Source organism: Siniperca chuatsi, linkage group LG11 (genome assembly GCF_020085105.1).
Source record: "Siniperca chuatsi isolate FFG_IHB_CAS linkage group LG11, ASM2008510v1, whole genome shotgun sequence".
Lineage (NCBI taxonomy): Eukaryota > Metazoa > Chordata > Actinopteri > Centrarchiformes > Sinipercidae > Siniperca > Siniperca chuatsi.
Genome location: NC_058052.1, coordinates 15,205,676 through 15,230,130, shown reverse-complemented (window position 1 = coordinate 15,230,130; position 24,455 = coordinate 15,205,676). Strand labels below are relative to the sequence as shown.

At 41.5% G+C, this 24,455-nt stretch overlaps 1 protein-coding gene across 4 annotated transcripts in view; it reads right to left on the bottom strand.

Annotated features, from left to right (window-relative positions):
- The window catches only part of zgc:171482 (zinc finger protein), a 51,036-nt gene that overhangs the window by 6,031 nt on the left and 20,550 nt on the right, over nt 1–24,455 (bottom strand). Inside the window, exons 4-7 of one of the 4 annotated variants that reach the window (XM_044214968.1) lie at nt 19,144–19,321; nt 15,793–16,083; nt 7,665–7,761; nt 2,037–2,138 (exon numbers count right to left, since the gene is read on the bottom strand). In XM_044214968.1, coding sequence (XP_044070903.1) covers nt 2,037–2,138; nt 7,665–7,761; nt 15,793–16,083; nt 19,144–19,321 — 668 coding nt within the window. The remainder of the gene's footprint in view (nt 1–2,036; nt 2,139–7,664; nt 7,762–15,792; nt 16,084–19,143; nt 19,322–24,455) is intronic. The other 3 variants (XM_044214970.1, XM_044214971.1, XM_044214972.1) reach the window with 3 other exon arrangements.

Here is a 24,455-nt window from a genome sequence, read left to right as displayed (position 1 = left end):
CCTGAATTAACCTTTCACCTTGCCTCAAGCAGGGAGAGGATGTGCACGCACAAACACACACATACACTCATGATAGACACATACATGCAGCAAGCCTGCCCTATTAACAGGTCGATAGCTCAACCATTTGCATTCAGAGTTACTTTACACTAAGCACTGTAATCTTTCACACTAGTTGCCACCCTCTCTCTGTGCCTTTCCCTCTTAAATGTGCATTAGTTTGTTTTGTAGTTTGTGTGTATGTGTCCTCTGAGATACTGATGCTGAATAATTACCAGGGTGAGTAGGCTAAATGGATTGTCCCCGACCTCACCATCATATCCTTGGGGCTGCGTTAACATCAGCATCAACATCACACACACACACTCATACATAAGCACACGCTATGCACATAAACACACATAAAGGCAGGCCAGAGGTCGGAATTGTATAACGAAAAAGCACCCAGAAAGCAAAGGCCTAGTGAGCGATGTGAACATGAATAATATTATACGGGTAGCAACGCAGTGTCATTGGTTAGAGATACAACCCTGCTGACAGTTCCCATCAAGTAGACTGCGCTTTACTGGTTGCTTTGTTTTCTCTTGTGGACTCCAAGGAGCTTATTAGTGCCCATTCTTGTTTTATTCTGTTTTTTTTATTTTAATGCATGTATACTTGGAACAAAACTTTTCAGGCTTCATAAAAGCCATCATAGCCTTGAGGATATTCTGTACTGTGACTATGAGCTCTCTAACAGCACTTTTTCTGGTTCAGACTACTGGGTATTACTAATAGGAACAATGTTGAACCAGACAGAGAAGGAGCTATATAATAGAGCCAAATCAGCATGCCAATAAGCAGATGTACAAAAAGCAATTACAGTATATAAATGTTTTATAGACCCAGTGAGGTGCATTTTAAAAAAATATACTCTATAGTCACTCTATAGTTGCTGCTACTGTCATTTTTGATAATAAAGCTTTTGTTGAACCACTCACATGTCTTTGCAACAACTCTTGCTTGTTTGAGTGATTCCTTTTTTGTTTATGTTATGTTTACATAAACTGCAAAATAAATAATATATTATTGTATTATTATTACAGTAACAAGAGGACTCTTGTTGTTAATAGGAGTCTTGGAGCATATCAGTGCTACAGCACAACATAGCACTTCAAGTTGGTGTATTGTGCTGTTGCTGGCTTCTACGTAAACTAAACTACAAAAAGAAAAAAACAGAAAAGGAAAAACCAATACCAAAGATATAAAATAAAAAATAAATAATATATATGTATTATAAATATTACAGAATAAAAGAAACAAACTTTTCATGAAGTAGCCTAGTTGCTGCATCTGCCGCTAGATCTGAATTTTACTTGTCAAAAGAAAAGTTTGCCAGCTTCTACTTTTATACTGTTATTTGGAGATGGTCCTCTAGTTTACCCCTTATACATATTGTATGTATATAACACTTTAAAACTTGATTAGAAATGACTTATTGTATGAGCGCAGGCATACAGTCACCGCTGGGAGCGGCCTGTCATCATCACAACACTTGCCAGATTTTTACACAGCTGTAGGGCTGGAAAAACCAATTGACTGCTGACGGCCTTATGTTCATTCTTTAATTTTCACTTTTATTCAAACTAGGCATTCGTTTTTTAAGAGTTCTTGCGTCAGGAACCAAAATGAGGATTTAATGTTCATCTATCTTGTTCAGTTCTGTCTCTTGGCCACTTGTGTCCCTGTCTACTAGCCAGCTAAGTGCATTGGCTTAATTGCAACATGCTGTAAACTGTGAAAATGTTCTGCCAAGTTTATCTAGTTATATCTCTCCTGTTATCATCCTTTACATCCTCGGCCAGTCTGTGTGCAGTCTGCAGCGTTTCAAATGACCTGCAGCTGACTGTGTATGGAGCAGATGCACGGTACAGATAGATGCATCCAGCTGTTTAAAGAATAGAGAAATCTGTTGTTGTTTTATGATGACACATTCCTAATTCCAGACATCACACACATACACACACACACACACAAAAAGACGTAGATACACATACACAGTTTTCATGGATGTTTCTTCGGTGAGAGCTAATCCCCTGCCGCTGTCAGCCGTGCTTTCGTCTCCTCCGGAAAGCTCCTTACACAAGCCAAAGCTCATCCTGAGTGTGAAGGAACACACACACGACCCACAAAAATACATATACACACACACACACTCAAAGTTAGGGTGGAAGATCTCACGTCACTTTGGCAAAGCCTTGTCCACCCTGTAAACAACCCAGAGATATGAACGGAACAATCTCAATAGCCTCTTTTCCATAAGTACTCACACACATTTCTACATTTACACACATGCACGCACATATACACATAGTTACACAAATATAAAACACGTGTGCAGCACAGCACTCCATAATCAGACAGCTTGTTCTTAAAGGAAGTAGACATGGTAAAAACATTTGTACTCATGCCATGTGCCACAAAAATAAACCAAAACTAATGTGCGCGCACACACACACACACACACACACACACACACACACACACACACACACACACACATCCCTCATTCATTGGCCCTTATGTTCTTTAATTTCTAAACTTGCTATGCCTTAGACATTGTCTAGTCTCATATTTGTGCTGCAGTCAGAGTGTTAGTGTGTGTGTCCATGAGTGTGTTTACACTCCCATGTCAGTAGAAAAGTGACACTTTGCACAATGTGCTGCAAAATACAATGTGACAGAGCCATTATTTGCTATCTTATCATGTCCCCATACTGTTCACTGTTGCAAAGGCAAAAATATAATGCACATTGATGTAGGAATGGGTATGTGTATGTAAGTGGGAGAGAGCTAGCCTAAAGCTGTTTCTAACACACGTTCATGTACCCATATTGTGTTTCACCTGAGTGACTGGGTGAAGGCAGAGGAAGTGAGGTCGATGAGGTGGAACCTTCGGTCTTGTTCTATGTTTCCCAGAGGATTGATATAGCAGTGCAACAGAACTGGCATGACTTATTTCCAGTACCAGTGTTCACTCTCATGGACTTAACAGAATTCAGCCCACATTCGCAATAAGTCTGCTGGGGCTCAGGCTGTCGCACTGTAAAATCGCTTGTGCTTTGAGGGCTCTCTCATGGACTTTTTCACACTTTATGCACACTGTAAGTCTGCAATCCTGCAGGCGCTGCTTAAGGGAATTGTGCACCGTCCATAGCATTGTAGCATTAAAAATAGAGAATGGCAATTGCCAAATATGATTTGGTCAAACAAAATTATTATTCTGCTATTAACCTACATATAAAACTACAAATGAAATTTGAGTCTTACATCATTAGCCAAGAAATGCTTCAGCTCCAAATGTCACCAAGTGCTGTCCCATTCCCAATATACTGTATAAAAGTGTTGTGTTTTGGTTTATATTTTTAAAAAGGAATTTATCATGTGTTTATTTAGAATATTGAAAAATCAATGGAAATTAGATTTTACAAATCAATACTATAAACATCTGGGTAAAAACTGGATTTTAGAATAAAAAAAAATTACCAAAATATTTCCAATGCAATGCATGAATTCTTTAAGCAGCTGTGCACATCAGAAGAAGACATTGTTTACTATAAACTACTGTACTGGAAACACTAGGACTTTTGGATATGTAGGGACATAAAATCTCTGTATAAATGAGTTCACACCAATTTGGTCCTTTTTAAAAAAAAATCTGGGTGAAAATCTGTTGACACTGAACCTTGAGTAAAGACCTCCTGAGAAAAGTCTGAGACTTCAGTGTTTAGTGCTTAGGGTGGACACTGAGCTTTGGTTGTAAAGTTCTTTTCCAACTTGACTACTGTCTGACAATCCTCTCCTTTCTTTTCAATAAACCATTTGATAAACCATCTTTTACCTACAGAGGCATTATGAGGTCCTTACCTAAACTTCTCAGAAAAACGTCACCAAACACTCTTTGTGCTACAAAATGTCCGTATTATATCTCCTTCTTGACATCCCTGTGAACAATCCTGAGTAAATTCCACTGCTCTGAAATAAGACTGAAGCCCAGCTCTGCACACTTCTCCACCAAATGTCCTCCAGCCCACTTCCTGTAAGTCTAACTGATAATGTGGATGAGGCACTTTCTCCCCTTCTATCCAGTGACCTATCAGTACTACCCCTGTAAATCTCCCTGGTACCTCTCTCTCTGTCTGTCTCTCACTGCCCTCTATCCGTCAATGCCCTGTCAATCCACCCTCTCCATCCAAAGCAGTAAAGCCCTGCAGCTGTCAGCAACACTGGGGTTCACCTCAATGTACACTCCAAATGTGCTCCTTATCTCTCTGGCTCCACCTTTCAGTTCAGTTTAAGGAGATTTTTGCTGCAATTTTGTTTTACTTTCTCCTGCTCTTTGCACCTTTGTCTCCAGTACATCCTGTTTCTGTCGGTATTACTACATTTCTCCATGTCCTTCTGTCTCTTCTTATCAGTTTTATCTCAGTCTTTTGCCATCTCTATGCACTTTTTATTTGTTTTGCCTTTGTCTCAAACACGATTTGTCTTTCTGTCTCTCTGCATCTCTCTTCCCATCTGTCTCTCTGTGTCTGTGGTGCATACTGCCTCTCTCATAAACATGACTCTTTCAGTGTGTCTTCCCTCTTTTCCGCTTTATGACAGTAAAACTGACAGAAGGAGAGAGTTATGAGCCACCATTTTTCCGTGATTTACAGCCTCTGTGCAGAGATATTATACATCTCAACAATCACATTTTTTAGGAGCTTAGCTGACGCTTTTCTCAAGGCTGACTTAGAGTGAGGGAAGAGCTGTATTAGGTATTCAGTATCTTGCTTAGTGGCAAGTAGTAGTCAATGGACATTGCCTTCTACAAATATAAATTCTGTGACCTTTAGTCCCATCCAAAATGACAATAAAACATTTTCTTCCTACTAACATCTCTTTCCAAATATAATGATACTTATGGTAATATCCAAACCTTGTTGTGAATTTTTGCTGAGAACTTTCTACCAAACTACACCTGTCAAATGTCTATCTCTGCTAAGAAAGAAAAAGAAAATCACATCAGCTTCTGTGTAGTACATCAAGTAACCTTTCAATTCTGTTTGAAATTTCTGAATGTAATTTGCTTTGACCTCCATAAACCAAATTCCAGTTACATTTTGTTGTACTGTGGTGAGCTGCTTTCTCCACACTTCAGCAAATCACACTGAAGCTCTCTGAATGGACAGATAGCACTCTGGGTAAGAAAAGAGTTTGATAAATAAGTTTGACTGTTGGGTTTTGGGTTAAAATTTCCTTTCAGTTCTTTTTTTTTTTTTTACATTATTTTTTGGGCTTTTTGCCTTTATTTGATAGGAACAACTGAAGAGAAACAGGAGATGACATGCAGCAAAGGGCCGCGGGCTGGATTCGAACTCATTCCTTAATGATATTTCTTTTATAAAGACTTGTTCCTTTAAATAAACAATTTTTTAATAGAGCACTGCATGTAAAAAATTATCTTAACAAGTTAGTCTATTATTGAGTCCCACAAATGTTCTTAGAACTAGATTAAAATCTACCAATAAGGGAGGAGATTATTTGACAAATTTTCAATACAAATCAACTTGTTTCAAGAATGTATCTTTCTTGTCTTTATATTTGTGCAGTGATCTGCCTTATTTCAAGATATCAATCCTAATTTCTGGAATGTTTGGCATTTTATTTTTATTTTGCAAACAATAACTCTTGAAACTGACTATAAGACTGAGTGTCTTGTTATAATGGAAGCTTTTGCAGTGTGTGAATTAAAAGTACTGTACAGACAGGAGAACATCCAGGGCTGACTAATGAAGCCAACCTGAAAGTGCCAACGCTGCAGTTCCTCGAATGGCCACTTGAGGCTGGCTCCAAAACTGAGTTAATCTCCATAAGCCCCCATGTTAAACATTTTTACAGCCTGGTATAAAAAACGGTGTTGGTGTCTATAGGTAATTTCTCCATATATGACAACTGTAAAGGGGGGGACTTTTTATATAACTCACCTGTTTAAATGGCTTGCATAATTAAGGACATGGCCGCTTTGAGTGACAGGTGGGCCTCAGCTCCAACCACGCTCCACGTCTTTGCCCATTTTTGGATTATCCAGGAGCCGACAGAGTCAGGCACTGCCAAGATGGTGTTGGCCGGAGCCACCACACTGAGCTTCACACTGGCTCTTTAGAAACATATGGGTGATGTCATGGAGACTACGTCCATATTTTATACAGTCTATGATTATAACTTGTGTCCATATATAGCACACACTGTAAAGTTTATGTATCTAAGAGAGCATACATGATGATTCGCATAATAAATAATAGAAGTCTTCTACTCTTTATAGTGACCAGTGGATATAAGCTTTTGGAATTTACCCTTGGCTTAAAGAAAATCTATCCTATTGTTTACATTCTGTTTTTGTCTTGTCCTCCTTCCCTCTCTGCCTTTCTCATCCTTGTTATCACCGTTGTTTTTCTCACTACACCCACCACTCTCTAAGAGTTAACTTGTTTGCAGAAGTTTGGTGTGTGCAGCCCAGACAAGTTATGCTCTAGGGTGGATAAATACAGACATTTCAGCTGAAGTTCTTAAACTCTAAAAAAAAAAAAAAGACACAAAGGAAAGAAGAATCAGCCGCAACAACAAAATGTTATCCTCAAGCACCCTTTTATCTGACAAATACTCCATTCATAACACACTTCATTTCCATTACATTGCTTTAAATGCACAGAGACGCACACACACACACACACACACACACACACACCACACACACACACACACACACACACACACACACACACACACGCACACACGCACACACGCACACAAGCACCACAACACCGCCTATAGCTATGCTCACAGCTATCTCATGGTAAATGCATGAAATGTAACTGTTCCATATCACACTCTCTTCCTTCTGGTGGATATAATTTCCCTCACATTGGCTGTGATTGCATTTTCTAAAATCAGTAATGAAAATGACCAAACTTCATTGCGTGATTGTCATTCTTTATATTAAATAACCCTGTTTCCATTATGCTGCCTCAATCTGCTCCACATCTCTTTACATGGCTTATATATGCATTTTAAATTAATTTCATCCAGTAAATATTGGCCCGTGCCATTCTAAAGGCCCTCCACATCCTAAAACATTTTAATACAATACTTCAATACAATTCAGTACTTGAATTTTTACTCAACCTGCAATGACAGTGGCATCTTCCACATAGGGTGACATATGCATCACCTCTATAGGGCAGGACAGGAAAAGGATTGTGCGTCAGTTTAAAAGTGTTTATATGTGTTTCACATGGCCGCACTCGCAGGCGAAAAGCCTGTCGTCATAGCCTACTCCTGACTGCATCACACTGCCTCCCTTATCTCTCTCACTGAACGTGCTTGTGTCTTTGTGTGTCTTTATAGTCTCAATGCAATGAACTGTACAAATGGGGATAAGAGCTCACACTTTCCTCAAAGGTGTTTATGCTGTTGCAGGTCTTGTGAGAGAAGTTCAAACCTCTCACAGTTCCACACTCCTGGCCAATCGCTGCATGAAGTCGGCGTGATTATCCTGTTTTGGAAAGTTACACACTGTCGCTCTTTCTTTGACTGACTGTCCATCCATCCAGCCATCCAAAATGCTAAGTTGTTCAACTCACTTGTTCTGGTGCTTGGAGCCCTGGAGGTGTGCATGGTACTGCTCTATGGAGTTGAGGACCACACTGCAGACACTGCAGGAGTAACTACTGCGCAGCCCTGGAGAGACACAAACACACAGGTACAGCGGTTACTGTGAGGGCACTTTCAAGAAGTATGGTTGATAAAAATCCTTAAAAGCTGTCATCATCATCATCTGGATCATCAGATCAGTAGCAGTGAGGCCAACATGAGCAACAATACAAATTTGAACTGACACCAAATAGCTGTTTTATTTTTATACTCGGCAGTGCAGGGTAATTTTACTAATTAGAGTGCATCTGTAAAAAGATTTTGATTAGACTAGTTAGCCAGTTACATTTTTAGATCCTTAGATCACTGCCTTCTTCTTTCTAGTCCCCATGTGTGTGAAGGTGCCTTTTGAAACTTGAACTTCAACAGGGTGAGAAGAATTACGACTCTAGGAGTAAGAAAATAACTACACTACACTACACAACACAAATAATCAAGCCATTCAGTTTTACTTTCAGATCCAAAACAATAACTCCCTTCCAACACTTACTCCTCTACTTCCAAGACACAAGACAAGAACACATCACTAGATTAATTTCACATGTACCAATTCCACTACCGGTTTACAAAAACAACTGTAATCAGAGATAATTTTTTCACACATACTCAAACAGGCATATAAACACAACTGCAACCACTGATTCAACTGACATATACCATCTTACTCACTCAACTTAAGTTCTCTTAAGTGTCTGCGTAGCTGTTTATGTTTTGTTGTCTTGTTTCTGTTGTTATTTTGTATTGTAATGTGATTATCTCTTTAATGTGCTGCAGAACAGGAACCTACTGTAAACCAGTTTTAGTCAGGCCAGTAAATGTAACACATTTTAACATTTGTAATTTTTTATCTTTTCCTGTATGAATAGAAAAAAAAGAAAAGAACAGTGCATGTGTAGTACTTTGAATGGCCGCGCATGCATGCACATTTGTATTGTACTGGTGAATGTGTGCTTGAGATGGTGCGGCTCGGACACAGATGTGAACTAATTAGAGGGTTTGCAGGTGGTCGAAATGAACACCCAAAAATAGATGGATGAGGATGGAGATACTGATGGGGGGTGGGAGTAGACAGACAGAACGAGTGAAAAGAGGAAATTTCCGGAGAAAAATAAGATGTGTATAAAAAAGATGAAGGACAGGAGATGGAGACATGGTAAGGATAATGAGTTGTCACACTGCAGTAGTGATGTAAAATGCATGCTGGGGTTTAATGACCACAGGAGAAAACATGACGTGTCCACCTCCAACAAAAAACACATCTTACACATGTGGTAACTACAGCATGGCAGCACTGATTTTGAAATTTTCTTTCTTTCACAAGGACAAAGGAAACAGAGGAAATGCTCTCTGTGTCGATGAGGATAGGGCAATCAGCAGCATGACATAATTGGCTGTGTATTCTCTGTCAGAGATGCATTGAAGTGCTATTTTTGTTTTCTCACATTTTGCACACTGCAGAGCCGTCACTGCAGAACTTTACTCAGATCAGAGATGAACAACCTTGACACAGGGTTGTATGACAAAACAGTCAGAAATTAATTGCTTGAAGCCTTTCCTCCCCCAGTCTGTCCATGCTCCCCCCTCCTTGTCTGTGCTATTTTTTTTCCATTTTCATTTTTTGACGATGAACGTGTAATTCTAGGTGCTTGCTTGTGTGTGGATGCCCTTTTCTCTGCTGTCATTATTGTCCTTGAGATTTATGAGTTGTCTGTGTATTCCATCACCTTTTGACCTTCTGTGGCAGTAATTGGTGAAGTATGTTGGGAGATGAAGTTGTAATATAGTTAGGAGTGGTGGGAGGCCATTTATACTGGGCTAGAGCTGCATAATGTGGCATATCTACTCCCTGTTGTCTGAGAGTTTCTCGGTCTGTTTCAGGGGTGATTAAGGACAAGCAGTCATTTACAAGAAAACCACGACTGAATTAGTTGCCTGGAGTAAGCGCTGTCTTGGCTTAAATGTTGATATTTTGCATCTATTAGGAGCTAATAACTAAGTCTGCGTGTGTGAAGGAGAGAAAAAAAGAGAGATAGTGCATCCTCTTCTGCCAAAATGTCATTACTTCTGTTCTCTCTTAATGAAAAGGCTATTAATTGGAGAAGAGATAATTTGGAAAAGAAAGGAACGATAAGTCTCTCATTCTCCTTCCCCTTCTCGTCCCCGTAATTCTATACTGCCATAAGGATTACACAAAGGGGTCTTTTCTTGTATACACGATTAAATGTGTTTTATGTCTGTGTGTGTGTGTGTGTGTGTGTGAGACACAAAAAGACAGCTTCTCTGCTTTTAGCCTGATTGATGTCACCTCCCCACTGCCTGGCCGAGTAGCACTGATGTACAATATGCTGCAGTTTGTGCCCATGCCAGAAAATGTGCGTGTGTGCCAGTCTTTTGAACACACACACACACACAAACACACACACATGGCCCCGTGCACAGACACTGTGTTTTAGTTAATAAAGCAGTTCTGGCAAAACTGTGCCCTAATCCATGTTAATTACATGCAGGGAAAGGGTGTGTGCAACGCGAGTGACAGCATGCAACGCAGGGTTGTGAATGTAGGTTTTTTGTGAGCATGAGAAGTATTTGTGAGGGTGTTCTAAGCCTTGTTAATTACACAAGAAGATATGCCAGGGAGAGAGAAAAGAGGGGGTGAGATGAGCTAAGGCAGTGGGTGTGGAGCTGTTTGTTGCTGTCATTTAATGCACATAGTCTTCTGGCATTGCTGGTACCAGTGGTATGGAGAAGCCGAAATGCTTGTCAAAAAAGTAATGAGCTACAATCTGTGCACAGAAAATTGAGAAAAGTATGTTCTTTTGTTGCAAAGAAATTTAACATGCAATATATTTTAACTTAGCCTCAGGTCAAGCAACATTAATGACCCATTTGGAGTGTAATGGCTCGTTCCACTATGATGCTCTGCCAAGCTTTAACTGCATCTTCTTTTATTTGTGAGTCTCAGAGGGTATTCAGGTTAGGTCAGTGGTCAGCACTGACTATTGTGATATCTAGTGTTGCATGAACCTTGTTGGTTAAATAGTGGGATGGTTTTAAGACACAGATGGAGGAAATGAGCCTTAAGTACGCTGTAAAACCACCGCTGAACATCAAGTTACATATGGATCATTTCCAGGTAGAGCTCCTTCTATTTTCCGCTTCCTTCCTATGGGACCGACTGCAACTGAGAATCTCACTGTACGGTATTCATCTGTAATTTTATTCACCATGGAGGCAGCATAATATTTTACAGAGCTCTTACTACCCCAGAGCCTTTGTGCTGTGGTACACCATAAGTTTACCATGTGCTTTGCAAGATTAAAAAGGAACTGGATCCAAACAGAAGCCCATTGAGATGCAATCAAAACCAACAGTCTGCTGCAAAGGCCTGACAATACTTCTCACAGGAATATATCACTAATACTATAGCAGAAAGAGGTTGAGCATTGGGTGAGAGTCAGATTAAATCCAAGTGGAATTTTACCAAGCAACAAACTTTGAAGGACTTAGAGAGAGACTAATTAGTTTTACAGTGAACGTGACAGTAATTGGAAATACCATCTGTCATACACAGGAAACAAACTAACTATTGCTTTTGAATAAAATGACCAGATTCTTTTACATTTTTCAGGGTGACGCCACAGCTCATTAGTTTGTGATGTTTGCTCTCTGTCTCATCTTAAAGCAGCTGCAAGGACCTTCCATTTTGTGTTGGTTTTGGGTTATTTTCGGCCCCTGTGGACAAAAGCGGTAATGTTTCCACTGCCTTGTGTTGTAAAGATCTTGATCCGGCTAGCATTTGTTTTGGAAGCGAGTGAAAGAAAGACGCAATTTAATTTTAATACTATTTCTCTTTTTTAAACACAGCTGTTAGCGATGAGGTGATGTATTTATTTGTGGCTATGTAAGATTAATAACTGTAATATGACAATGATGAAACAAAGTAAACTTTGTTTTACTACCGTTCATACACCCAGATTACATGTAAGCCTACAACAAACAGATTTGGTTGCTCAGTAATAGTAATTTTGTTGAGAAAGCTAAAGTTATCAACATTCCCAAATAATGTTATGTCTTCATATTAATAAGCCAACAGCAAGATGTAGCTCAGTAGCAAGGCCAACATAAAATGTTACTTTATAAGCCAGTTGTTTTACAGTAATATCCACCATGACCTATACCTCCATGGACCGTACACAGCCTTTTGCATTTTATTTAAGGTGCAAATGTTCCATTTTGTTCACTAGCTAGTCGCTAACTGTGTCTGTCTGCCGTTTGGTGCTGAGCAGGTAATGTTCAGTGGGTTTAGCAGAGCTTTTTTGCTGAAAACAGCTGCCTGCTGCTGCTGGAAACGACACTGATGAGAGCGGTGAGACTGAAGCAGAACACAGGCCGTTAAACCAAAACAATGAGCTGAAAATGCTGAAATGCTCCGCAGAGCTGAGAGGAACTGCAGAGTCGGGTGATAATTCTCTGTAGGGCCTTCACTATGAGTCACCTCTTTCACATTACACAGTTATTTGAACCATATGATTAGTGCAGCGTTAAATAAGACCTTTTAAATAGTTTGTATATACTGTGAGTTTAACTTGAATCAGGAAATATCTGATCAAAGAAACAAGCCCAAGAATATTTTCAATACTTGACACTTTTTGAAACACATTTCGGTCGGTACTCAAAAAGTATTGTGTTGCGATACCCAGTTCATATGTAGGTATGCATACAGTGTATCTACAATGCCTATAGTATATCTTGTTTATGTGTGCATGTATGTAAGCTCGCTTGTACAACTGTGTCACAATGTATGCTGTCTCATGGGAGAGGAGGTCAACTCTGTCTCCCAACTCAGGCACAGTCATCAATTACACACAGTTTTCTCTGCTTTGGTATATGACCCTCTCTCGGGTCCTCTCTCAAACACACACACACACACACACACACACACACACACACACACACACACACACACACACACACACACACACACACACACACACACACTCCAGTCCTAGACACTTATCTCACTGCTTCTAATACTCTACTGAGTCTCTAGAGAGAAGAGACAATGCGCTGGCTCTGTCTTAAAGGGGTTTCTACCCCTGATTTATGTAAAGACACAGCTGAGTCAGCCGGGCTCCATCCCTCGTCAGTAGCAACCCCCACTGCAACTCCCTTGTCCACCTCTGTAATCCACCTCCAAGGGTTTTGTCTCCCCTGTGCCCTGTCTGCGCAGTTACACCAAAAAAATCCAAGAGTAAGAAATGGTGTTTATATAAATGTCATGGGGATTTTCTGATATGTTTCGGTTGTGAGAGTGTGAAAGGGGGGGCAGGAAAGAATATACAAGTACAAGTAAAGGTCAGTATCATAGGAAACAACCAGACAATAGAACAAGACAGATTCTGTATTCATAGTTTGGAGAGAGAGGGAATATTGGTGTGTAAATAATTCACCTGTGCCTCGTGGGGAGGTAATGAGGATGACAGATGAGACATGACGAGAGATCGGAGCCCCTAGTGGTGTACGCACACACATTTACACACAGAACAACCACATCAACAACAAACAAGGACACGAGACAGAGTACAGCAGCAGGAAGGCGGTGGGAAAAAGATTAATATAATGTAAAGAGAACAGTTCCACAAAAGGAAAAGAAAGGACAAAAGAGCAGAGATGAATCTGCACTTGGCAGAGAATGTATTCCTCATTCTTCCCTCCCTCTCTTAGCTCAGCTGCTGCCTCACGTTCGACCCTCCCTCGGAGATTACACCCGGCACACCTGTGACTTGACACCTGAAGTGGTGATAAAAGCCAATCAGATGTGAGAATCTTGCACCAATGGAAATGTGTCTAGCTGAAGAACAAACAACTACTGACAATGGAGTTGTACTGTGATGAACAAAGTGTTTCAGACTAAAAGCACTGGAACAAACACTTGATAGATGGCACATATAATAGATCACGTCAGCGGCGAGAAATCTTAGACCAATTCATTGCCCTTGAAAAGAAGACGGTTAATAGATTTTGCAGTAGAGCGTCACTCTTCCCTGACTGCAAATATCTTTGCTTAATCAAAAGGAAAACCTGACTTTTATATATGTCTATTATATATTTACAATTTTAAATGTGTTCTGTAGTTACACGCTGAGATTTGGTGTCAAAATCTCCCAAAAAAACAGCTGAGGTTGTGGGATCTGGGTCACAGTGTGTGGATAGAGGACGATATCCAACATGACACCTCTTAAAGCCTCTGAGCCAGTGTAGGCGGCAACATGACTCATGCTTTTAATATGATTGGCTTCTTGAGATGATGGTTTGTGTCATAGCACCTGGAGCACAAAGTGAACAGCACAGCTTCGGCTCACGGAGGATTTGCATGCATGTGTGGCAGTGTGCTGCGTGCTGTGTGTGCGGTACGAGTGCGTCAAACTTGTATGCATGTGCATTAGAGGTGTTGTGTGGCACTCATGTGCATGTTGAGCTGCGTGCTGCCGTAGGATGATATTGGACGATATCACTCATAGGAACCAGAAAAGGAAAAGCACTTTCTGTGCCAAATACTATTAATAATTTCATTAGAATACCCTTCTGGCAGAAATGTATGTATGAGCATGTGAATCATTGTCCTCTTACTTCTACGTTTGTGCGTGGAAGTGTTTGTGTGGGAGGGGAGAGGAATTAAGGGGGAGAAACACATAGAATAGTAATTAATACCCAGGACTTGCTATGGTAACTGTAATTTGATCTCAGTTTGAGCAGCTACTAATGTACAGTAAGAAATAATTTCTTAAAATCTACTAAGTTCTTGATTGGCCCTTCAGTCTGAGTGGGACTCATATTTCAACCCTCAGCTCAAATATTAGTGTGTAATGTGTTGTTATTTAGCTGCTACACTGTATAGTGTATTTTCTCTTATGTATGCTAATGCAGCATGCCAACAGAGGTCCCATGACTTTTTTTTGACAGTTTTACACATTGCAATGCCAGCACTAACAAGCGTGAAAGCTATGCTGTAACATGAGGAGAGTGTGACCCCAGACAACTGACATGGAAAGGTTAGACCGTGGCAAACAGATGATGAATAAGATGTGTCAAAATTTCACTTGGGCTGAGATACACAATTCATTAGGGAGAGACAGATATTTGCTTGGGATGATAGATGAGCTAACTCTTTCATTTTATTGGCTTAAAGTCCAAGCCTTAAGATTATTTACCCAGTAAACACCTTTCTGAGTGCTTTAGTGATTTAGTACTACCATTTATTTATTTCCATAGAGTTGACTGATTAAAAAAGCAAAGCTCCAAAAACGCTGGCTCCAAAAGTTACAATAATGCAACTCGATAGCGTGTTTTTGTTGGACCCACACGACCTGGTAATCGTCCATGTCTGTCAAACTACATGCCCCAGTTTGTAACATAGGCTTTCTAATAAAAATCTGAAGCCTCCAAGCCAACAAGCCGAGATATCTGGATAATGACTTGACAAAGCTGTTTCAGAGCCACAAACAACATTTTACAACTGTTTTCACAGGCTGACTTCACAGAGTTTAATAGTTTATATATTATGTTGGCCCTCCTACAGAACTACAATATAAAACTTTATAATTCTCCATCTAAATGTAAAGGTAATTATAAGAAGGTAATCCATCTGTGGGACATCAATTCTTTACTATATATATATATATATATATATATATATATATATATATATAACAGTGGGGCTGTAGAGGGGGTCGATCCAAGGGAGACTGATTTAATGGAAATACATATGGTTCAAGAAGACAGGAGAAAGCTAGTCAGTCATACAGAACCCATGTTTTTGTCCACATGTATGGTGAATGTGAATAAGCTGATCGTTACAGTAAGTGGCTGATGGTGCTAATCTTATCTAAGTAACCGGTGTGGCTTACCTCAGGATAATATCTGGAAAATGTACACCACATTGAAAGGCATATGAACATTTCAGAAGTCCACCCTCACTGCCACAGATCTTGAATGTGATCTCCCCCTTATCGCCTTTCCTCGTACAAAGTCATAACACCCCTCCTGCCCTTCACTTGCCACTTGTGTTGGGCTCGGGGCCAAGAGGCTGACCTGTGCTCTCTGTGGCATCCAGACTGCCTGCTAGCTGCTCCAGGAGGCGTGCTCTGGCTGCGTTCCTGCGGTGTTTCTTGCCCTCGTAGTGCTGCTGGGCCATTAGCGGGTTGTTGAACCAGGCTCTGCACAGACAGCAGTATTTCCCGGCCTCTCTTCCACTGTTTCCGCCGTCCACCGCCATGGGCCAGGGCAGGGCAGGGGAAGGAGGGGGACACGCAGCGGGGTCTGTGGGCACCGGGGTGGAAGGGGAGGAATCTGGGGGAAGATGTGAACAGATAGGAGGTAGAGACGAGGAGTGAGGGGTGAGGAATTGCAGAAGGAAGAAGGGAGGATAGAAAGAAGAGAGTGAGGGTGCATATTAACATTAATTCAAATGCAAATGTTTTAAGGCGAAAATGATATGAAATGAAAATATTTTCATGAAATTCCATTAACATGAAAATGTCATGCATTCATATTCGCATAAATGCACACACACTCACTCTTTCTGACAGACACAGATGAAATCTCAACCATATGCACACACACACACACACACACACACACACACACACACACACACACACACACATACTTTTGAAAGCTGTTTAGATCGTACTGATCGAGACTGAGAGCAAAGAGGAATAGATTGCTGTCGGTCACATCTGTTGAACGTAGATGAGGATCAGGAGGAAGCACTTCGGGGACCAGTCTGCAAGTGCTAGAAACTGGCTTTCTCCTGTAATCTACTGTACTTCAGAACGCTCCTGCTTCATCTTTGTTTAACCTACATCCTCTTCACTCATCTTTCCTCCCCTTTCATCCCTCTCCTCTACTCTCATCTGTGAGGGTATGAAAAAAACAGAGAAATGGCAGACATCCAGGTGACCTGCTACTCGTGACATGACACTGGTTACCATGGTGATTGCCCATTAATAGCCAACAGGCACTGACATGTCCACAGGACGCAGTTGTGGCTCACGCAGTGAAGACTGCATATATGTGTGTGGCTGCACGCGTGTCTGTGTGTGCATGTGGGTGTTTGGGTGGCGGATTGAATGTATAATCCATGCTTGAGAAAATGTGTGAAGGCTTGCGTGTGTGTGTGCGCATGAATGAACCTCCAGAATAGGGTGCTTGTCTGTGTGTGCGTGTGTGTGTGTGTAAGGTACAGTACGTGTACCAAAGAAATCATCTCTGCTCAAACTGTTTATTTGAACACAGAGAGGGGGTGTTAGGTCCACAGCCAAATTGTGTGAGAAAGCTTCTAATGCCAGATGGCATGTCCAAATGTGCCGATTCGCCATCTACAATGTGTCAATGACTCTCGAGTTATACCGGCTATTTCTACACAGCCACAATATCTCACGTTTAAACATTTTAGATCACGAACAAAAGCCCACTCACACATGCTTTTAAACCAAAATGAGTCATATCACTTCTTTCACAACAACCATCAGCTCACTGATAACAAAAATGAAGAGCAGGCAGGAATTGTTGACCAGAGACCATGAGTGTGTGGTGTGTTAGTTTATGTGTGTTTTTTGTGTGTGCGCTTGTGTTGACTTGACTCTAGCCCTGCAAGCTGATTGGTTTCTCATACCTTGATGTGTCTTTGGGCTCTGTTCACATAGTTACTGTATCTATGGCTGTCTCGGCTCATCTCACCAACCACACCCACTCACATTCCCTTCGCTTGTGTTTGCCTTCGCCACACTATCATCTCACTTACAAAACGCAACCCTGTAATTCTTTTACTGTCATTTAATTTTTCTGCTACTAATCTCAAAGACGAGGCCATCCTTAAATCTCTGGTGCAGCATTTGTGTGTGTGTTTGTGTGTGGCCATGCATGAGTGAAGCTCCTGAGCTCAGCTCTGTGGAACAGCACGTGCTGAGCAGAAACAGGGAGAGATCCTTGGATGTCTTTTTCCTCTCCATCCCTTGTTTTCCCACCCTTTCTTGACTTCCCTTCCCATGACTGTGATCTCTGCACACTGGAGCAGAAGTAAGTGTTTTTCACGGAGTTGGGCACAGGGGGTGTGCATGATAGTGTGTGTGCAGGAGGAGGAGGCAGTGGTTTGGAGTTTGTGGGGATGGGATGTGTGAAAGGGGAGGGAACTCAGGTACAGTTTCTGCTCTCCACCTCTACGACACACATGACCCTTGCTTTCTCTCTCCTCACTGTGGTTTGTGTGCGTGTGTATGTTTGACTGTGTTTCTGTATATATGTTAGCATCCATGTGTCTGTAGATGCAAGTGAATGTCTAGCACGAATGTGCAGGCATCAGTCATCCTGCTCATGTGTGTTTGTGATGATTGTGTGTGCACGTGTGTGTTTCTGTGTCCGTGTGCGAACAAGCCTGTCAGCTTGGCTGTGCATCTTCTGTGAAGCGCTCATCTCAGAGTGATTGTGAAGGCTACTTTTGACTTTAATCGCTCCTGAAATCTTCTTCTTCTCTCCCAGGTCACTCTTCCTCTCTCCTTGCTCTTGTTCTCTTGTTTCTTTTCCTCCAGGTCCGACTGTCACAAAACCGTGCAAACTTTCCGGCAACGGCTGTACAGAAGTGACACTTTTCCAAAGTAGGACAAAGTTTTGCAAAAGTCACTCAGGGGCTTGATTATAACACTCCATTTTGTAGCGATTGCGTGTTTATAGCTCTTTGAATTTTCACTTTGAATCCAATTTGAATCACATTATGTAAAGCTCCCCTGGAGACGCCTCACCAGCACTGACACTCAAAAAAATGCTCCTCTTAAACAATCATGAGAATGAACAAAAATCAATTTGCAGCTGTCTTGATTTGTTAAGGAGATTTTATATTAATCATAAGATCTTTATAAATTAAAGGCTGTCTGTGCGCTTCACCTTCAAAATTTTATTTCTTGGGCCTCTGGCATGTTAGCATTTCCAGACACTTTTTCCTCCTCTGATATCCAGGCTAGACACTTTGACTGAAGCATGACTAAAGCTTTCCAAATCCACTTCAGATAAAAATATATGCTTTGAACTAAAAATAGTTCTCAGTTTAGTGATACATGTTGCAAAAAGTGGATGTCTGGATTTCGTGGGTGTGTGCGAGCAGAGGTGAGAGTGTGTTTTACGACCAAGTTAATTACCTAGGTCTCCAGTGAGGACGGGTTCTGTGTGTAAACAGCACTCGGCCACTCCCTTGACATCTTTAGCTGCTATATACCTGCTGTGATCACTATGAAAGCATTGCAGTTCAAGTACTGTAAGATACATGGCTCCAACAGTGCATGTTTGGATGTGTGAGTTTGATCCTGTTGTTAAAATCAAGCCCAAATGGCGAGACAGATAGAAGGTGTGAGATACCTGTGTTTGTAGGGCTGGTCATGGCTGTGGGTAGGCTGGGTGGCTCCCCCAACACCAGGCGGACTCTCTTGGCATGGGTTTTCCCCTGGTAGTGGGACTGGGCCACAATGGCGGAAGTGAAGAACATGTTACACAAGGTACAGCACTTGTTCCTGTCCACCTCTGTCTCTGCACAGTCCTGCAGGAGGAGAGGAGGGAGAGATGGTAAAAGAGAGTGGTGGATGGGAGAGGAAGAGAGAAACGAGAGGAGAGGGTAAGGGTGGTGAAAACATAAATAGAAATAGGTGAAGAAAGGAATGATGTGAAAAGAGAGGCAGGAAGAGGTGAAGGTGAGAAAAGGAGAGACGAGAGACAGGGGGAGATGAGAAATGGAAATATGTACACTTTGCACTGACCTCCCTGAGCTTTGTCACACACACGCACACACACGCACACACAAAAGCAAAGAGAGGGCTGATCAAATATTCATCTGTCTCTCTGGGCTGAGACTGTGGCTTGGCCCTTTCACCGCTGCTGGTTCATTACTAATGATGAGGGGGAGTTGCTCCCCATGGAAGAGAGGGAACAAAAAGATCAACCGCCTGATTGACACAAATGTACAAACACACACACTCACACATGCAAATACACAAGATCACACACACACATATGCACACACACAGAATTCAAGCAATATTTCTTATTCTCTCTAGCTTTTTCTGTTGGTTTCTGCCCATCAGTATGGAAAAACAAAAATGTACTGTAGGCTGCATGGAAAATCCAGAATTTTTTAGAAATCATCCCAAATTGCCACTAATGATAGAACCGTGGCACTTGCCTGTAAACCTAGCCCATAACCAGGCACAAAATGTTTAAAATCTGAGAAATAACCCTATAGAAACTCTTGGACGAAAAAAAAAACTACACAGAACAGGGAAAGATCAGAGACCAAAGATCTGCATGCAGAAACAGAGACACTATAAGTATGTGTGTGGTTTGGGCTAAACACCTTATAGCTCCAGTTAAAGGAAATCAAAATGCTACAGCATACAACAATATATTGTTGAGGCAGCCGTTTGGGGAAGGCCTTTTCCTGATTCAACATGATAGTGACCCCATGCACAGAGCAAGGTTTAGAAAGAAACGTTTTTCTGAGTTTCGCCTGCTCAAAGACCTGACCTCAACCCCGTCCAACACCTTTGGGATGAATTAGGACCGACTGTAAGGCAGGTCTTACATTGGTCCCTGACCTCACTCATGCTCCTGCGCCTGAATTGGAGCAAATCCCTGCAGCCAGGTTCCTAAATTTTGTGGACAGCCTTGCCAGAGGAGTGGAGGCTTTTATAGCTGCATATTAATGTCCATGGTTTTGAAACGAGGTGATACGTATGTAAACAATCACATATGGGTGCAATGTTTGGCAGCCCACATACTTAAATATATGAATTGAAAAAAACAGGCAGAGCATAAAATAAAAAAATCAAATATGTTTCAGTGTCTTCTTCGAGTAGCAATATTTCAAGCTTTCAGTGCAACCTTTTAAATTCTACACTTTCACAACCTTTTCCCCAGTTTCTTTCTTCTACTCCCTGCTTACATTGAACCTCCACCATCTCACTGTCTGTTCATCCAGGCTTTTGTTCTCTCTGTCCTTTCTGAACTCTCTTTCTATTTGTTTGCACATCTCCTCTATCTCTCCCTCTCTGTCTTTCTTTCAGTCTTCTTTCGGTCTTTTCACACCAGCGCTCTCTCTAGTCTAGGTGTCAAGTAGAGTTGGAGGAGTGAAACCTCAGTCTCGGCAAGAGAGAGGACAATAATAGAAAAGTGTCTGCGACACCATATCTAAGTGTGTGGGTTTGTGCTGTGTGTCTCAGTGGATGCATGTGTGTGAATGTGTGTCTTGTGTCAGCCCTGGTTAGCATCACAGACAGTGGGTTGTGAGAGTTAAGGACACCTTTACCTTCCAGGCTTAGCTTTGTCTCTCAGCTGTCCCATCTCTCACTCTCTTCTTCTCTTGCTTTTTGTCTTTTTGCCTTGCCTTCACTCTCAGCCTTTTGCTCTCTCTCCCTGCCTCCCTGCATCCTCTCTCCCCCTCTGGGCACCAGTCTCAGTGACTCTGTGTGTTGTGGGATGAAGTATTTATCTGTATTGGCAGGCCCTTGCCACCCCCTCTCCTCCTCCCCCTCTACCGCCTCGCCTCTTCTCCTCCTCCGTGTCTGTCCCTGCTGTGATCATGTTAAAGGCTTTCTCTGAACTGTCCCATAACCCCCCCACCCATCTCCACCAGTAACTCAGTTTCCTTCTCCTTCTCAGTTGGTACAAATTCATTTCAGTGTGCTTTATTAGTGCATGAAGCATTGTCTCATGTTGCCAGAGGAAGATAAAGAAAGTGTGTGCATATTTGTTTGTGTGAGTGTTTGTATGTAAAGTAAAAACAGCTTATCTATATTTATCCCATGATCTTTATTCATGATTTTATCATGGGAGACATGAGGACAAGTCTCACTTCCTAAAGTTTTTTCCTCCATCACTCCACCCATCCCTCTTACCTACCTTTCCCCCGCTCCCTCATTACATCTCTCCTTGTTCTGTTCATCCTCCTTTCTAATGTGTACTTTCTACTCCTCCTCTCATCTCTTTCACTATTCATCCAATTGTTCTTTCCCTCCTCTCCCCCCCGCCTACTTTGTCGACTTCTTCCCTCCCTATGGGCAGCGCTGCTGGGATCTTGTTCTACCCAAATCTTGTTGTACCAGGATGAGGAAAATCAACCGCATTGAGCCGATGTCCTACAACTGCATGTTTTTTGACTTAGGACAAAGAGGCTGAGATGATTCTCTGTGGCAGCCTGCAGTGGTCTCACCTGTCAAAACACAATGAAAAGTAAAAGAAGCAGTCGACAGAGATGGGCCTGAAACACAAAGAAGCATCTACTTGAAAGAAGAAGGCAACGCAAATCCTGTCGCTCAATGACAGATGTTACACCAGGGATTTAGTGACAGTGTGGGGAAAGTTTTAAACAATCTCAAGTGTGTGTGTGGGTGACTGACATATGAATAATTGTCAACTTATTACAGCTGCCACTCTACTGAACCATTTTAAACAATAAACAGCATCTCTGACTCATTGTTTTCCTCCGTTGTCTGTCTCCATTGAAAGTCATCAACCTTTCTATTTCTTCATTTTTGATTTCTAGATTTCTACCATCGCTCATTTCAATATTCCTCTCTGTATCCCTCACTGTCTCTACCTGTCGCACCTCGCACATGTGTTGAAACTGATTTGCATGCGACCTAATTGTTGTGAGTGTTTCTGTTTGTGTGTGTGCACATGATGCATGTGTGCCTGTTTATCCGCTGCCTGACAGTGACGTCTGTATCGCAGAATATTTTGTGTTTGGGTGGCTTCATCCTGCTCATACAACTAACAATAGACTCCTAATTAGCCGTGTTAATCTTCCTCTCCTTCTGTTTTTCTTTCTCTCTGCTCCTCCTTACTTCTCCTACTGCTCTGTGTCGAGGCGCTCTGGGAAACATTGCTAAATATATACATGGAGCAGCACAGAGAAACAGACGCTCTCATTTGGAGTTTGAAGAAACGCTGAAAGTGTAAATTGAAAGGAGCGACGGTGCAAATATAGCTTTAGAGGAGAATAAAAGGTGAGGGGGAAAACGCATTTTGTTATCTCTTGCCCTTTGTGCAAATAGAAAACTGCTCAGACAGAGATAAAGAGCAGGGTGGAGAATAGGGGAGAAAAAAGGATAAACTCCCCTCTCCTTTCATCTGGGAGCACCTTTACGACCTACTTTCTCTATGTTTGTTCCGTGACAAACACTTTCACCTACACACATACACATAAACCTCAAGGCATGGCATTTTACACTGGGTAGACGCTGGCATTTCATTCACTCGGTGAAAATCCTTTTCTGCTGTTGTCCCATTAGACTGCACCATGTCAATCAGTACGAGAACAGAGGGGCAAAAACACTAAGATGAAGTGCAGAGAAAAGGTGTGGAAAACTTCCCCTAGGAGGAAAAAAGATGAAAGAAGCAAAGTTTGTCCCAAACTGAATGGTGAGAATTTCATCTCTGGAGAACTGTTCATTTTACATCAGTGTTCCAGCATTGGCAGATAATCAATGTCACATCTTTGTGTAAAAGGTTACGAACAAAGTGCTAGCTGTGGCGCTCACAGTATGTTACAGTACGGCAGATGAGGTGAGTGTCTGTGTGTGTGTGTGTGTGTGTGTGTGCGCACATGGTCTGTTTGTGTGTATTCAGTGTCCCATATGAGGTGAAAGCCAGGAGGGGCTGAGTCATGTCTGAGACAGATGGAGACGCAGGTGTGTATATTTCTACAGTATGTGTGAGTGTGTTTGTAAACCCATGTGCCCTTGACATGCCTATTTCATGAGTATCTGCAGTGTGGTGCACTTGTATCACTTTTTTTTTTTTTTACATCTTATTGTACAGCTTGTGTTATGAAACACGGTTCAACTGGTTGAGTAAGAAATAGCATTTCAAGATTCTTACAGTATGAAATGATTCCCAGTTTGTTTCTTTTATCTATCTGACATTTCAATTTGGTATAGTTTGTCACAGGTCGCACCAATAGCAGTTGGTGGCAATTGCTATAGCAATTTTAGTTCAGTTTGATGCTTCATAAATGTTGCATTTACTTAATTTTCATTCATCAGAACTGCTTGTTGGATGATCGAACAGCTACGGAAACCCTCTTCCCCCACAACCTTACGACATCGGAATCGGTCTTAAACGCTATAAAGACTTTTGCCTTCTGACCTGATCAGACAACATGTCATACGAACTAGTTCTTTTCGAGCATAACCTGGCCCTTGATGTCTCACAATTCAGGATTTATCTATTTTTTTGCTGTGGGTGAAAAAAGGGTAATGATGGGATCTTCTAGAATGGTTCTCAAAATTTAGGATTATGTAATAGAGTTATGCAAAGAGACTTTGGATACACATGGATAAAGGAAATGGTGTGAGGATGGAGCCTTGAGGCACACTACACGTGACTGTGAACTGTGAGGGGAAGCCATCCATGGACACAAGGGATATCTGGTTAGTAAAACATAAAAAGATCACATACCAACAAAGAACATCAATCTATTAGCATGCGTGGTCTGAAGCAGTCATGCCGCGTACTTGTTATTGGTCCGCAAAGACGTGACCAAAACAGATAACTCCTACCCCACTTGATTGTTCTGGCTCCTTATATTTGAAATTGTTAATCCAGATCTGTCTTTATGCCTTAGTTTTGCAGGATTTATGGATTTGAAACATTATTTGTCAGGGTTTTAAACTTTGCAT